Source organism: Urocitellus parryii, chromosome 6 (assembly GCF_045843805.1).
Source record: "Urocitellus parryii isolate mUroPar1 chromosome 6, mUroPar1.hap1, whole genome shotgun sequence".
Taxonomy (NCBI): Eukaryota; Metazoa; Chordata; class Mammalia; order Rodentia; family Sciuridae; genus Urocitellus; species Urocitellus parryii.
Genome location: NC_135536.1, coordinates 193,220,549 through 193,235,780, shown reverse-complemented (window position 1 = coordinate 193,235,780; position 15,232 = coordinate 193,220,549). Strand labels below are relative to the sequence as shown.

The window sequence follows — 15,232 nt, the reverse complement described above, 5'->3', positions numbered from 1 at the left end:
TAAAGCTCCTCGTTGCCTTTGAGGTTGACCATTTTCCATCTCTTCCATTCCCTTCAGTTTGCTGACATGGAAACCTGCAGGAATGGAGGAAGACACATCAGAAAAACATTTGGTAGGATTTTGTTGTTGTTGGTATCTTTTCCTTCTTCTTATTTCTTAAAAAAATAGGAAAGTAGTGCTCACCCTGGCAACACATATACTAAAAGTTGGAATGATACAGTGAAGATTAGTATGGCCCCATGCAAGGGTTATATGCAAATTCATAAAGTGTTCCGTATTTCATAAATGAAGAAGAGGAAAGTGTTTTAAAAAATAAGTTTTCTAACCCAACAAAGAGTACAGGTTAGGGCTGAGGTTGCGCTTACTGGTAGAGCACTTGCCTAGTATATAGAAGGCCCAACACTGAAAAAAGCACAACTTACATTTGTGGTTTTATCTTTGGGTGTCTGTGCACTATGCACACCTAATAGACCCACACACAATTGCAAAGGATCACTAGGCACACAACATTAATAACATTGGGAGCATTTTTCTATGTTCTTCAAGAATAGTCTTTTCAATGGCTGCATGTTGTCATAATTCCTTGATTTTCCGTAAAAAGATGGACTCTGGGTAAGTTCTTATGTTTCACTGTTACAGATAGCAACTTGGGGCTGGATTGTGGCTCAGTGGTAGAGTGCTCACCTAGCACGTGCGAGGCCCTGGGTTCGATCCTGAGCACCTTGTAAAAAAATAAAATAAAATAAAGGTATTGTGTCCATCTATAACTGCAAAATAAATATTTAAATAAGTAAATAAATGAGTAAATAGCTCCTTGGTGTGACTAGCCTTGCTTATTGCCCTTCTAAAGTAATAGTGCTTTTCTTGCCACCAAAGAAAATAGTAGTTCTTGCTTTTTGTGTGAGACCACAAAGACAGGATATTTTGCTTTACTGGGCAGTTGTGGGGGGTAAAAATAACGGGGCTGGGGTTGTGACACAGTGGTAGAGCGCTTGCCTTGATTGTGTGAGGCACTGGATTCGATTCTCAGCACTGCATATAAATAAAGAATAATGGTCCATCAACAACTAAAATAGATAATTAAATTTTTTTTTAAAAAATTGACTTATTAACTTTTATTCCCAGATAACTGTAAAACCATAGATTTTAAAAGGCATTTAGGATGCAATGACTTAAAAGTGAAGCATACTATTTTAACATTTTCTGTTTTTTAAATTCTTTTCTGCTGTCAAAACACAACACAGAACAAAACCTAGCTAGTGTTCACTAAATTTTGAATTTGAGCATATTGGAAAATTGTCCCACTCGTTGTTACGTCACAGTGTGTAGCGAAGTGTCCTGAATTAGAACAGGAAAACGTGAAACTTCAGTGGCAGGGGGCACAGTTGAGTCCCCACTCCCGGCAGCCTTGAGGAGTCTGGGTGAAACACGCAGCATAATTCATTTGTCCAGAAGGCACTGAAATTCAGGCCAGGCCTCCAGTGTCAGAAACTCACATCTGCCCAGGTAGGAAGAGAAGTGAACCCGGTGCTTTTCTCTGGTTTACCTGTAGGACGTGGACCTGGACCGCCAGTCTTTAAGCAGCATAGACAAAAATGCCTCAGAGCGAGGCCAGAGCCAGCTCTCCAACCCGACTGACGACAGCTGGAAGGGCAGACCATACGCAAGTAAGGCCCTTCCCATGTTGGTTTGTTTTCATTTGTTCTTTATTTTAAGCAGCTAACACGTTTGTGTGATTCAGAAATTTAAACAGGGTAAACCTCTTTCCCCGTTGGGCCTTCACCTTGGAAAACCATTTAAAAGGCACCATGTTGGGATGGCAGTACTGTCACTTAGGAACTGCTTCATAGCAGTCCCCTCCGGGGTCCAATGGTGGATGGCCTGTCTCATGGTCAGCTCCAGATGAAGTGGTGAGTTTTTGGGTGGAGCCAGGTGGGCCTGTCTTTTCACAGGACAGCCATTGTCAATGCAGCAAGATGCCTGCACGTGTTGGGGGGCGGGACTGAGACTCAAGCCCCACCTCCTGTGCAGGGAATGGGCATTTGTATACACACACACACACACACACACACACACACACACATAAATAAAGTTAAAACATTTTTCTCTTAAGCTAGGCACAGTGGCACTCACCTGTAATCCCAGCAATTTGGGAGGCTAAGGCAGGAGGATCACAGGTTCAAAGCCAGCCTCACAATTTAATGAGATCCTCAGCAACTTCGTGAGACCCCATTTCAAAAGAAAAAAGGGTTGAGGATGTAGCTCAGAGGTAAAGCGCCCCTGAGTTCAATAGCCAATACCAAAAAAAAAAAAAAATACCCACTTTTTTTTGTGTTGTTATTTTCTTTTACACTATTAGAGATTGAACTAGGGCCTTGTACATGCTAGGCAAGCACTGTACCACTGAGCTACATCCCCAGCCTCTCAGAAGTTAAAACATTCTGCAAGGAGAATTGTTATGTTTAAGTAATTTCAAAATCACTGTCAAAAACTTGAAGACAGCTTAGCCATCTTGTTTTCTTTCACGTAAACTTTTAACTTTTCCCATATTCTGATTCTATAACAGTAAGTCAGAAGGAACCGCTGCTTTTACTGTAGTCAAGTCAGCCAACACTTGGGAAGGTCTCTACATAGGATACCCTTGATCCCCAGGCAATCGAGAACGCAAAGATGGGTGGTCAGAGTCTAGTCAGTAGGCAGAGACTGCACTGCTGATTTGAACAGGGGAGATTCAGAATGGAGAATTATTGACTAGTCAAGGTTGCTAATCACTCCAGGTGGTGAAAGTTGTGAAGTATACAGAAGTAGAAAGTGCAGCCACGCACACCGTAATCCCAGCAGCTCAGGGGGATCGTGAGTTCAAAGCCAGCCTCAGCAGCAGCAAGGCCCTAAGCAACTCAGTGAGACCCTGTCTCTAAATAAAAACAAAATAGGGCTGGGGGTGTGGCTCAGCGGTCAAGGGCCCATGAGTTCAAACCCTGGAAACCACCTCCCCCCACCAAAAAAATAAATAGAAAGTGCAGAAAAAGCTGCTCCTGCTTCTAGTTGGACAGAAAGTGATCCAGAAAGTAAAAACTCAGAAGAGCTGTCCCCATACCTGTGCAGAGCTGAGGTTTTGTCCTCAAAAGAGGCGAGTCACTGCAGGGACCTGAAACCATGTGATCAGGGCACAATCCAGAGCTGCTCGTAGGGTGGCCCCGGGTGATAGAAACTTGCTGGAGGACACACAGCCTGCAGAGCTAATTCCCTCCTCTTCTTCAGGTCTTTGCTCAGGGACCACGTCTTAGAGGGAGATTTGAAGCTATTGAAACTTCTGCTTATTTAAACTTGCAGCCTGGCCCTGCTGCTTCCTACCGCCTCTCCCTCACAGTATTATTTGATGCTCTTTTTCACCTTAAATCTTACCTGTCAGTCAGAGCTGGGGGTTTGTCCACTTCATTCATTGCTGGCCACCGCCTCAAGCATTGTGCCAGGCACATGGTGGGACTGCCGCTCTGACTGCTCGTGTGGTTTGGGCTGGGTCTTTATCACTCTTCACCATCTGATGTAGATCAGAAGCTGTTTGCCAGTCTCCTCATCAAGTGTGTGGTCCAGCTGGAACTGATTCAGACCATTGACAACATTGTGTTCTACCCTGCCACCAGCAAGAAGGAGGACGCCGAGCACATGGTCGCTGCCCAGGTAACACCACGGCCCTGGGCACACTGTCCCTCGGGTTGCTCAGGGGCAGTGGCGTGCTGGAGCAGCCTGGCTGGCTATCCATCAGCCCTCCCACCCCCATACCCCTCATCTCTTTCCAGGCCTACCTTCAAAAATATCCTATTGGTCGCTTGAAATTGGCCACGATGGAACTTATTGACACCACAGATACCAGCAAACACTTCTTTTTTCATGCCCCTAAAGCCTATTTACCAGCATACCTCTGCCTAGTTGCCACCCCTACTTAGGGGCTTACAGGAAAGTGTTACTTGTCATTATTCTGTACCTTTGGTATACAGTTTCACCATAAATAATTGAGAGGGAAGATTTGTACATAAAGATCCCAGTTTTTCCTTCAGAAAGTGTGTTTCTGTTTTGTATATGCAGCTTTCTCTGTAGAAGGGACTCTTGAAACAGGAGGAGAGTCCAGAAGTTGGACAGTAACCCCATGCCATGGGACATTATACCTTAACGTCCTCAGGGGCAGTAGACCCTGTGACTGGGGAGGTGGGCAGGGTGGAGACGGTGGGCAACCCAAGTTCCTAGACCAGGCAGAGCAGCAGCCACCTCCCGGTCTGCCCTGTTGCCACAGAGGAGGGGGCAGCTGCTGTACCACAGGCCCTCCACACCCAGGTCGGCCCTTTTTTAGGTGTGCAATCCCATGTTTTTTGCGTATTTACAAGCTGTACAGACGTTGCCACTGTCTGATTTGAGGATATTTTGATCTCTGTAAGGAGAGATGCTGTGCACACCAGCAGTCCTGGCCAGTCCCTCTCCTTCCAGCCCCTGCTTGGCTGCTTTCTGTCTCAATGGATTTGCCTCTTCTGGACTTTCGGAACCATACAATCTGCGTCTGGCTTCCTACTTGGCAGAGTGTTTCTGGGCTCATTCACGTTACACAGTGTCCACGTATCAGCACCTCATTCTTTTATGTCTGGCTGGGCAGCCAACCCTCCGTGTCTGTGCCACCTTTTGCTCATCGACTCATCAGTTAATAGACCTCTGGGTGGATTCCACTGTGGTTGTTGCAAATGGTACCGTCACGAGCACTGTGCACAAGTTCTCGTAGGACACGTGTTCTTAGGTATATCCTGAGTGCAGGTGTCTGGCCATGTTCTTTGCCTTTTTGAGAAATTGCCAGTTTGCTGTGCCGGCAACCACACCGTTTACATCACCGCCAGCAGTGTGTGAGGGTCTGTTTTTCCACATCCTCTCGGTGGTGGTTGTCGCCCTTTTAAAGTTATGACCAGGGGCTGGGGGTGTGGCTCAAGCGGTAGCACGCTCGCCTGGCATGCGTGCGGCCCGGGTTCGATCCTCAGCACCACATACCAACAAAGATGTTGTGTCCGCCGAGAACTAAAAAATAAATATTAAAAATTCTCTCTCTCTCTCTCTCTCTCTCTCTCTCTCTTTTAAAAAAAAAAAAAAATTATGACCAGAGCCGTCCTGGTGCATGTAGAATGGTGTCTCATTGTGGATGATTGGCATTGCCCTAATGACTAATGATGTCGGGCAACTTATGTGGTTACTGGTCATCTCTGTATCTTTGAATGTCTACTCAAATCCTTTGCTCATTTTTAAACTTACCTCCTGTTGATTTTAAGCTTTTATATATGTTAACATAATAGTCCCTTGTCAGGTGTGTGATTTGCAACTACTTTCTCCCATTTCATGTGTTGTCTTTTCAATTTCTGGTGTCCTTTGAAGCACAAAAGTCTTTCACCTTATCTATTTTTCTTTAGTCCCTTGTGCTTTGGTGTCAGTTCTAAGAAAGCATTGCCTAATCAGAGTCACACTTGAGGCTGTGTTCTACACTTTTACAACTTTGGCTCTTTTAGATCTCTGATGCGTTTAGCTCATCCTTGCTAATCATGGCAGGGATCCAGCTTTCTTCATCTGTGACGTTCAGTTGTCTCAACACCATTTATTGAAATGTCTGTTCTTTCCCCAGTGAATTTTCTTGGCACTTGGGTTAGAAACCACTTGATCTATAAACTGTAAGGTTTTGCTCCTGGCCTCTCCATCTGTTCTGTGGGTGCACCTCTGTCTGTATGCCAGTACCGTACTGTCCTGATTGCTGTTGCTTCCAAGTGAGTTTGCAGGTTGGGGAATATGAGCTCTCATGTGGTGGTGGTCTTTTTCAAGATTGTTTGGGCTATGCTGGGTCACTTGCACTTTCATATGAATTTTAGAATCAGCTTGTCAGTGTCTGAAATGGAATCATCTGGGATCTTGATAAGGATTACATTGAACTTAACAGATCAATTTGGGAAGTATTACACAGTCCATTTTTGTGACTCCTGGCTTATAAGAAAGATGGGTTTGTTTCTAGAAATATCAAGAAATTATAAAAAAAAAAACACCCTAATTATGTCTCAGATTTTAGGCAACATGTTCAATAAAATTTTTGAGCATTTCATCCACGTTTTATAGTTTTTTTCTTTCACAGTTGAAAAATACAGTCATCGAGCTTACTGGTTATATATCATCTGACTGAAGGTCAGGATGTCCCTTGGATTTGCTTACCAGTTTCTATCTTTTGGTTACTGTGCTTTGAAACGCAAGCCTTTTTGTATATTTATTACACTTTGATTTTCTTATTTTTCACTTTCTTCATGCAATGAAAAAATACACTGTAGTGAAATATCTATACAGACACAACACTGCTGGTCATTCAATAAAGGCAGTACTGACAAAACCAAAAAATTGGCGAGCCAGTCACCCATCCATCACTCAGTAGCACAGGACATGCCTTCGCCTACCTGTGAGCAAGCTCAGATGGAAATGGTTGGGGCATTGAGGACTAGAGGGCATCTTGCAAGAAGATCACCTTTGGACAGTCCGACTGCCTTTGTCCACTCTCACTGTGTCCAGAACCACTGCATGACTTCACTGAGTTCTTCTGTCATCTCTCTTCAGCAAGACACACTGGATGCAGATATCCACATCGCCACGGAGGATCAGGGCATGTACAAGTATATGTCTTCCCAGCACCTCTTCAAGCTCTTGGACTGCTTGCAGGAGTCCCATTCATTCTCAAAGGCCTTCAACTCCAACTATGAGCAGCGGACTGTCTTGTGGCGAGCAGGTGAGGCCACGCTGGTTACCAAACTAAAACATTAACGCCTTCCAGATACTTCTGGTATTTTAAATGTAGCTCAAATAATTTAGATATTTTTATGTTTGATATTGGGTAGATTTCATCCCAGTACCAAAACACTGCCTGGCACATGATAGATTCTCAGGAAGTATTTGATGGAAAAACAAAATGAAAGTTGGAGAATTTAATTGCTCTTGGTGGTCATAAATTTTACATTAAAAGTTAATTATGACATGGGCTGGGGCTGTAGCTCAGTGGCAGAGCACTTGCCTAGCATGCATTAGGTACTGGGTTTGATCCTCAGCACCACATAAAAATAAACAAATAAAATAAAGGCATTCTGTCCATCTACAACAACAAAAAAAATTTTTTTAAATAGTTATGATATGAAAAGTGTGGTGTCTTAAGAAACAATATTCATACAGTTTTCTGAGGCTTTAGAGTTTCTCTCTAAATCTTGCCTCCAAAAATAAACGCATAAATCCCAGGGTAAAATATATATATATATATATAATTTGTTGATAGACCTTTATTTTATTTATATATTTATATGTGGTGCTGAGAATCGAACTCAGTACCTCACACATGCCAGGCAAGTGCACTACCACCAAGCCCCAGCCCCTAAATATATATATTAAACCCACTGCCCCACCCCCCCCATGAGATTCTCATTTTTTTGAATAGTCTCATTATTTGCACAAAAGTGACACTTTTTTTTGTAATATTACCATTACTTAAAATTTCCCCAAATGCCTATTTTAATCCACAATTAAGGAGTGTCATTCTAAAATATCCAGGTGTTTTATGTCTTAGTCTGTAATGAGGTTTTGCTTTTAAGACTGGTGTGCACATGTCTCTTTGGCAGATTGGTACTACTTTGTTTAGAAAACTGTTTTGGGGGGTTTTTTAAACATTTTTGTCTTTTAGTTGTGGGTAGACACAATGCCTTTATTTTACATTTATGTGGTGCTGAGGATCGAACCCAGTGCCTCACACATGCTATGCGAGCACTCTTTCTCTGAGCCACAGCCCCTGCCCTAGAAAACTCTTCTTATATGTGCTTTAGTGGGGCGGGGGCAGGGGCGTGGATCTTGCAACTTAGAAAAACGCTAGAGTTCTTCCAAGCTATTACACTTGAAGAAGTAGCCAATGGTTTTACCATCAAACAAGCAAGGCAGGGTATTCCTACAGAGGACGACTTCTGGAGAGTCGTGACTGCTTTCATCCAAGATCACACGTGAGCTACACTGAGGCCGTGGTATTTCCTAAAGGGAATAGCTGACCGGCGCTCACAGGATTCTCAGCATTGCCTTTTGTTTGCACTGCTTATATGACTGTCTGATCTCTAGGTTTTAAGGGCAAGTCAAAACCTAACCTTCTCAAACAAGAAACCAGCAGCCTGGCCTGTTGTCTGAGGATCCTGTTTCGGATGTATGTCGATGAGAACCGAAGGGATTCCTGGGGTGAAATACAGCAGCGACTTTTAACGTAAGAAGATTGGTTTCCCATTGCATTTGTATCTGTCATGTACAGAACACATGACACAGCACTGTGAATTGAAGAGCAGGGGAAAGATACCTATAGGCTGGTGTTCCCACACTCTGTCCTTCTGTTGGTGTCCTGAAGAGAGGTCAGGGCCTCCCCTGTTTCACTCACAGACCTCCCTCAGGCACAGAATCATGAGCAACAAGAAGCTCTGCAGCCTGAGTCTGCAGGCGGGAATGAGTTCCCGACTCTGGCTGGAGCCCTTTAGCCTTGGCCAGGTCAGTGCCCTCTTGGGACTAGGTCCTCTTTAGAGTTGTTGTCAGCCCACATCCCATCATTCCTCCTTTCCAAGAAAAATGAGTCACATGGATACCAGGAGATGCCTAGTCGTTCAATGTAGATATGCACCTGTGGGGAGACAGTGGCACCCCAGAGAAAAAAGCCCAGACAGAAAAGTACAGTTTTGCAACCCACTTCCTGTCCATCAGCAAAATGATGATGTCTGCGCCTCTTTGAACCCAAGGCCTTGTGCATGCAAAGCACACTCCACTGCCAGACACCCCCTGGCTCGCAGCCTCATTTTGCCTCTTTAAGATTTAAAAATGATGACGTGAAGCACTGGAACCGCAGGGTCGGTGATGCCCACAGTCCCATGCACAGTGACATGATCTTTCTGAAAAGCAGCGGGATTATATACCAAGAGCCCTAAAATGTTTACTCTCCTTGATTCAGTAGTTCTATTATTATATAATCTCTTTATTTTAGAAATATGAACCAGGATTCCCACAGAGAATACTTACTGTAGGTGTAATTTAGGAAAAAAATTTAAACAATGGAATGAATAACTAAATTACAGTATAACCTCTGATGGGATACTTATAGCCAGTAAAAGTGAAATTTCTCAGGACTAGGGAAGGAGCTCAGTGGTAGAGCACTTGCCCAGCATGCATGAGGCCCTAGGTTCGATCCCTAGCACAAGACCCAAGGGAAAAACAAACAAACAGAAGTATGCCAAAATATTGTCATGTAACCCTTAGAATGACAGAACTTTTTTTCTGTTTTATAATTTTTTGCTCCTGTCTAACTTTATGCATTTCCCAATTGTCTTACAATGAGAGTACCAACTAATAAGCTATTGCTGAAAAAAGAATTAATTAAAGAAAACACTATTGGTTCATTTCTTAAATCAAATCCAAAAGAGAATTACCTGTATAGGCTCATAAAAGTTTCCCTAAAGGAGATAAAGGGTCTTAATTTTCATTAAAAAAAAAAAAAGAGGGGGTCTGTTCTCGTGGACACAAAACACTGGTCAAACTAACTAATAAAGTGGATTCAAGCCATGACGGGGTTTTCTACCTCTAACATGCTAAAAAACAAACAAACAAACAAACAAAAAAAACAACTATATGTGCTTTGAGAGGAAAGACAATCATGTAATAAACTAAGAATAATCAGTTCTTGTGCTTATTGTGCTACAAGCATTGCCGGATCCCAGCCCTTGCCGGGTGCCAGCCAGAGCTGAGCTGTTTCTTGACAGGTATCTGTTCATCCCTGCAGCAACCCCTTAGGTTTGGTACAGTCACTTTCTCCCAGTTTGCAGCTGAAGAAACTAGGACTCAGTGATTTGCCCCTGAGGGCACAGCCAGAGTGGGTGCTCAGGGAACACTCATTGCAGGCACTGGGGGGTCCTCCCAGCCGAGAGATGCTAACCAGGTGTGCGGCTCTCCTTTCTCACTCCAGTGTGTGCAGCGAAGCGCTGGCCTATTTCATCACGGTGAATTCTGAAAGCCATCGGGAGGCCTGGACAAGCCTCCTGTTGTTACTTCTAACCAAGACCCTCAAAATAAATGACGAAAAGGTACAGTGAACAAGGGAACTCTGTAGCTCCTCTAGGATGGGAAGTTTGGGAGGCTTTGGGGTTTTTGTTTGTTTGTTTTGTGTGGTACTGGGGATTGAACCTAGGGCCACTTTACTACTGAGCCTCATCCACAGCCCTTTTTGTTTTGAGAAGGGTCTCACTGAGTTGCTGCTGCTGGCCTCAAACTTGCCATCCTCCTGCCTCAGTCTCCCAAGCGTCTGGGGTTATGGGTGTGCACCACTGTACCTGGCTGGGTGGCTTTTCATTCCGAATTGAAGTTGCTGTTTTCTGAATTCTCCCAGTAATGGCTACATAACCAACACCATTCTAGATGCACTGAGGGGAAATTAACTCATTACAAACCATTGATGCCTTCAGACAGAAGGGCTTTTTCTCTGGAAGAACCCCAGTTTAGAAAGGCTAAGGTTCAAGTCACATGTGTGGTTGTTGGGAACAGCACAGTGATTCTCAGTGCAGGAAGAGGGTTCAGATTGTGAGATCTTGGTTTAAACCTAGGAACCTGCTTTACAAAACGACAGGGCTGTTGACTTTTGGTAGCAAAACTATCCTAATATAATTAAAAGAAGTTAATTATAAGTGAGACATGGTGGTGCAACCTGTAATCCCAGCAGTTTGGGAGGTTGAGATAGGAGGATCACAGGTTTGAGACCAGCTGGGGCAATTTAGTGAGGCTCTGTCTCAAATTAAAATAAAAAGCCAGGCATGGTGGGGCAGCCTGTAATCCCAGTGGCTCAGGAGGCTGAGGCAGGAGGATTATGGCTTCAAGGCAGCCTCAGCAACTTACTGAGGCCCTAAGCAACTCAGTGAGACCTGTCTCCAAATAAAATACGAAAAAGGGCTGGGGTGTGAGTGGTTGAGTGCCCCTGGGTTCAATTCCTGGTACCAAAAAAGGATACCCAATGGTTGAAATTTAATAATGCACTCAGTGGTAGAGCAGAGCTTCCCTGGATCCAATCCCCAGTTCCACAAACTAATGATAACAGTGATCATTACATTAGTGTTATTAGAGGACTTTTACATCTTTGGTGCAAAAAAAGAAAAAGGCCCTATGTCTAATTTCCTCTCTTCTCTCCCACCTCAAGTTCAAAGCACATGCTTCAATGTACTATCCCTACTTGTGTGAGATCATGCAGTTTGACCTGATCCCTGAGCTCCGGGCAGTTCTGCGAAAGTTCTTCCTACGGATAGGTGTCGTGTATAAAATATGGATCCCGGAAGAGCCATCGCAGGTAGCACCGACACTGTCACCAGTGTGGTAGCCCTGACCCCTGCAGGCCACTGCTGCAGCTCTGCAGAACATCCGTCAAGCCACCTCTGACTGGCACAGCTTGTGAAGAGTCACACAGAAACAAGGAGCTGCCGTCTTGGGTCTCAGATGGCCTGGATAAGGATGGCCTCTCTGCTGGCCCTATCGAAGTCCCCAACTAAGGCTTGTGGCATTTCATTAAGTTGTTGTATACCCAGGTAGCACAGTTGGTGGGGATTCTGTTTCGTGGGTCATTCCATTTTACTGATCAAACTGTCAAATCTGTCACTGCAAATGCCATTATTTCCTAGCCAAGTCCCATGACTGGCTGTCAATGTTTTGTCAGAGGAAGTCACTCTCCTTGAAAATACTGAACATAGCTGTATAGGTTCGTGACTATTAGAGAGTATGTTAATAAAATTTCTTGTAATGGCTAACAGCCACCTAAAATACGCTGGGTTCTTTGTTGTCGTTTGAGTGTGTCAGATAAGTCTGAGTGCTCTTGTCAGTGCCAGTCAGCTATCGTTAGCTTAGTCTGGGGAAAGGTAGGAGAGGAGGGTTGTTTTTATGTTTTGTTTTGTGTCTGAGTGATTTTTTAAAGTATTTTACAAAGAGATATTATTGAAGATTTGATTGAAGGCAGAGTTTATTTAGAATTAAGAGCTTGCAAGGTTAAAAAAAATGTCGTGCCTCGTGGCTCTCTGTTTTAGTAACGTGGGGAGAAAAAGTCTTTAGGGAAAAAGTGAACAATTTAATGAAATGGTTGACCTTCCTTGGTGTAAGTATTTGTGGATGGGTGTTTAGTTAAAGTTTCCAGAATACATTGTCCATCTCACACACACATGAAGTAGTAATTGACCCAGAGTTCATTTATCTTTGAGTAAACCTTTTATTTTTACCTCAGGAGAGTGAGTGTACTGATGGTTCGTGTTGCTGCCTTGCACGGTCCTCATCAGAGGGACCTTGAGACAGAGGGACAATAGCAGTGCATGAGAAGGGTTGCTGCCATGAGCTTCCTCAGCTGACATCTCGGTGGGACCAGAGCAGCTGGGGCCAGCACAGGTGAACTGGGACAGTGGCAGCAGGCGGCAGGCGCCTGGTGCCAGCTGCTCTTGCATGCCTCTGCGAGGAGAGCTTCCGGCTCCTCTGTGCAGCATGGCGAGGGGGTCGAGCAGCTCCGTGGCAGGGGCAGCGCTGCGAGGTGAGAAGAGAACTCTGCTCACTCTCAGCCTGGGCAGCTCGGAGTGCAGAAGGGTCTCCAGCGTGGCCAGGGACATTCAGGCTTCCACCTGCACTCTAGTCCTGAAAATCGGGGTGTGTCGATGTCAACTCTGGTGCCTTAGAAGTTAGTTGTTTGGGAATCTTATCTGTAAACTCAGATAGCTTTTCTTTCTAGAGAAGGATTTCTGGTGCTTTTGCTTATTACTGAGAGACCGATTTCTTAAGTTTCTTGTTGTTTTTAGCAGCCTTGAGAAATGTCCTGACTTTGGCCGGCAGCACTCTTACCTACTTTTTTCTTTCCCAAAAAGTGTTTTGATTTCTCTACCAAAGAACAAAAGCAGGCTTAGGTTTTCACCTTATTTTCGTCCGTAGGTAGGAGGAGCTGAGCAGTGGAGCAGGGAGGGACTGTGGGAGGTTTGCCTGTGCGGGGAGGCGTGAGCAGCGTGGCTGACTGGTCCTGGGATCTGCTGCACCTTGATGCTGCACTTGGAAACCTGCGCCAGGCCGTGTTGCTCGTCACAACCTCCGCAAGTCACTTGTCCCCACTGACGTTTGTGCTGAGGTGTAGGGGGAACCTTTGTGTTTGCTCGTCACTGTGTCCTGCCCACAGCTCCACCCTGACAGGTGGCTTTCCTTTCCTTCTGAGGCTCTCAGGTGGCATTTTGTTTGTCAGAATTTCTCCAGGTCCTCCTGCCTTCTCTTTTAACTTTTGCCTCTCACAGGTTAGGAAATATGTCATTGTGTTTTATGACTTGCTGAAACGTTTAGGCTTACATTTCTTTTAATTTAAAAGATTTGGGGGCTGGGGATACAGCTCACTTGTTAGAGTGCTTGCCTTGCGTGCACAAGGCCCTGGGTTCAATCCCCAGCACCACAAGAAAAAAAATTAATTTTCAGAACGAATCCTTTAAATTGTACCAGCAATGGACCTTTCAAAGACTAGATGTAAAACCATTCAGGGTAATTTTTCTTGTCACTGGACAATGACAAACAGAGGACATCCCTTACCTCCAGTAACAAGCCATTCAGCCTAAGTTCCTTTCTGTGAATAAGTCTGTCCTCTCGTGGTGAATGTGGCTTGGGCCACGCAAACACTAGTGAAAAGGGCGTGTGCAGTCAGCAGCATCGGCCAGGATGCTATTTAGTATTTAAAAAGTCATGGAGGAGAGCAAAGCATTTCCAAGGCCTTATTTCTTTCTCAGAATGCTTTATTAAGTGTTGGTTATTTGTGCTGGGTCTCTAGAGAAAAGTTTTTGTTATAATACCGCTGCTTGAGCAATTTTGTTTTTCTTCATTGTCTGTTAGGGAAATCACCAGCTTTGGCATCTTAACGACAAACGGTGGATGGTAAATTTTATTTCTAATATGCACCTTTAGTGTCAAGTATACCTTTTCCTTGTACTCTTCATGTACAACCAAAGAACATACATTATAAAAATTGTATAATATTATCTGGAAACAACATTTTCCTCTGACAGGTAACTTTTGTACAAAATGCAAAAACAAACAAATAAAAAAAAACAAACCTTTTTTGTTATTCTGTGGTGATTATGGCTCTACGTTTAGTCTTTATAGTTATTTCAGTGATCTGCTAATAAATGCAAGTATGGCCCTCGAATCCAGACGTTTGTTGTTACGATGCAAACGGGTATTGGTTTCAATAGAAGCTGGTTCCTTCTGAATTCTGTTTTAGTACCTTTGTTAAGGTAGACACAGCTTGAACTCACACGAAACCCTGGAGTTCTGCTACCAACAGCTTTGCAGTTTGGAAAACAAAGAAACCAAAACTGAATTATTTTAAAAGAATGAATATATCTGGAAATCCTTGCTCTCAAAAAAAATGACACTCATCAAAGGTGTAGTTTTCTCAGTATTCTAATTTTTTTAAAAAATTATCTGCATATTTACATCAAATATTTCTTTATGTGCAAAATGTATGTTTTACCTCCTTAAAATGCCTAAAAGTTAGTTAATAGCTACTTTGGTTAATCTATACACAATGATTAAGTGCATTTAATATTGGTAATTTAATGAAAAGCATTCCTTGCCCAGTGGATGTATACATTTTTGAAAGAATAAAGCAGAATTATATAATATGAAATGCTATGTAAAGTTTTCTATGTAAAAATATTATGTATAATACTGTTAAAATATCCCATGCTTTGATCAGGTGGTAAATCAATAAAGTTTTAAAAAGTAAACCTGTTTTTAATGTAGTGATTAAAAATATACACCAAACCACAGTTTCGGATTAGCCTGAGTATGACCTCATGCGAGATACAAGCTTGTAGTTTTCAGGTGGAGGTAAAATTTGGCCTGTGTGTTTAACAAATGTAATTATTAATGGGAGAATATTAATTGTGGGTCTTAATTTTCATTTTTAAAAAAAGGTAGAAAACCCCGTCATGGCTTGAATCCATTTTCTTAGTTTGTTTGACCAGTGTTTGGTGTCCACGAGAACAGACCCCCCCACTGGCACGAAGGTAGATGACAGCAGCCTGGCACGGGAGCCAGCAGGGCCCTGATGAGCAATTCTGTGGTTCACACAGATAAGGACAGTAAAACCAAGGCTCAGATTGTCTGCCTTAGAATTCAGAACTCA

The 15,232-nt window shown here is 43.5% G+C and overlaps 1 protein-coding gene and 1 non-coding gene across 4 annotated transcripts in view; both read left to right on the top strand.

The window, feature by feature from the left end:
* The window catches only part of Arfgef2 (ARF guanine nucleotide exchange factor 2), an 88,253-nt gene extending 73,455 nt beyond the window's left edge, over positions 1 to 14,798 (top strand). For all 3 annotated transcript variants that reach the window (XM_026390929.2, XM_026390930.2, XM_026390927.2), the window contains exons 33-39: positions 58 to 112; positions 1,553 to 1,667; positions 3,551 to 3,681; positions 6,619 to 6,787; positions 8,149 to 8,287; positions 10,025 to 10,142; positions 11,246 to 14,798. In XM_026390929.2, coding sequence (XP_026246714.1) covers positions 58 to 112; positions 1,553 to 1,667; positions 3,551 to 3,681; positions 6,619 to 6,787; positions 8,149 to 8,287; positions 10,025 to 10,142; positions 11,246 to 11,422 — 904 coding nt within the window. In that variant the 3' untranslated portion in view covers positions 11,423 to 14,798. The remainder of the gene's footprint in view (positions 1 to 57; positions 113 to 1,552; positions 1,668 to 3,550; positions 3,682 to 6,618; positions 6,788 to 8,148; positions 8,288 to 10,024; positions 10,143 to 11,245) is intronic.
* Positions 176 to 282, top strand: LOC113184349 (U6 spliceosomal RNA). The gene has a single exon (XR_003300985.1). It is a non-coding gene; the product is annotated as a U6 spliceosomal RNA (small nuclear RNA).
* Positions 14,799 to 15,232: the final 434 nt, after the last annotated feature.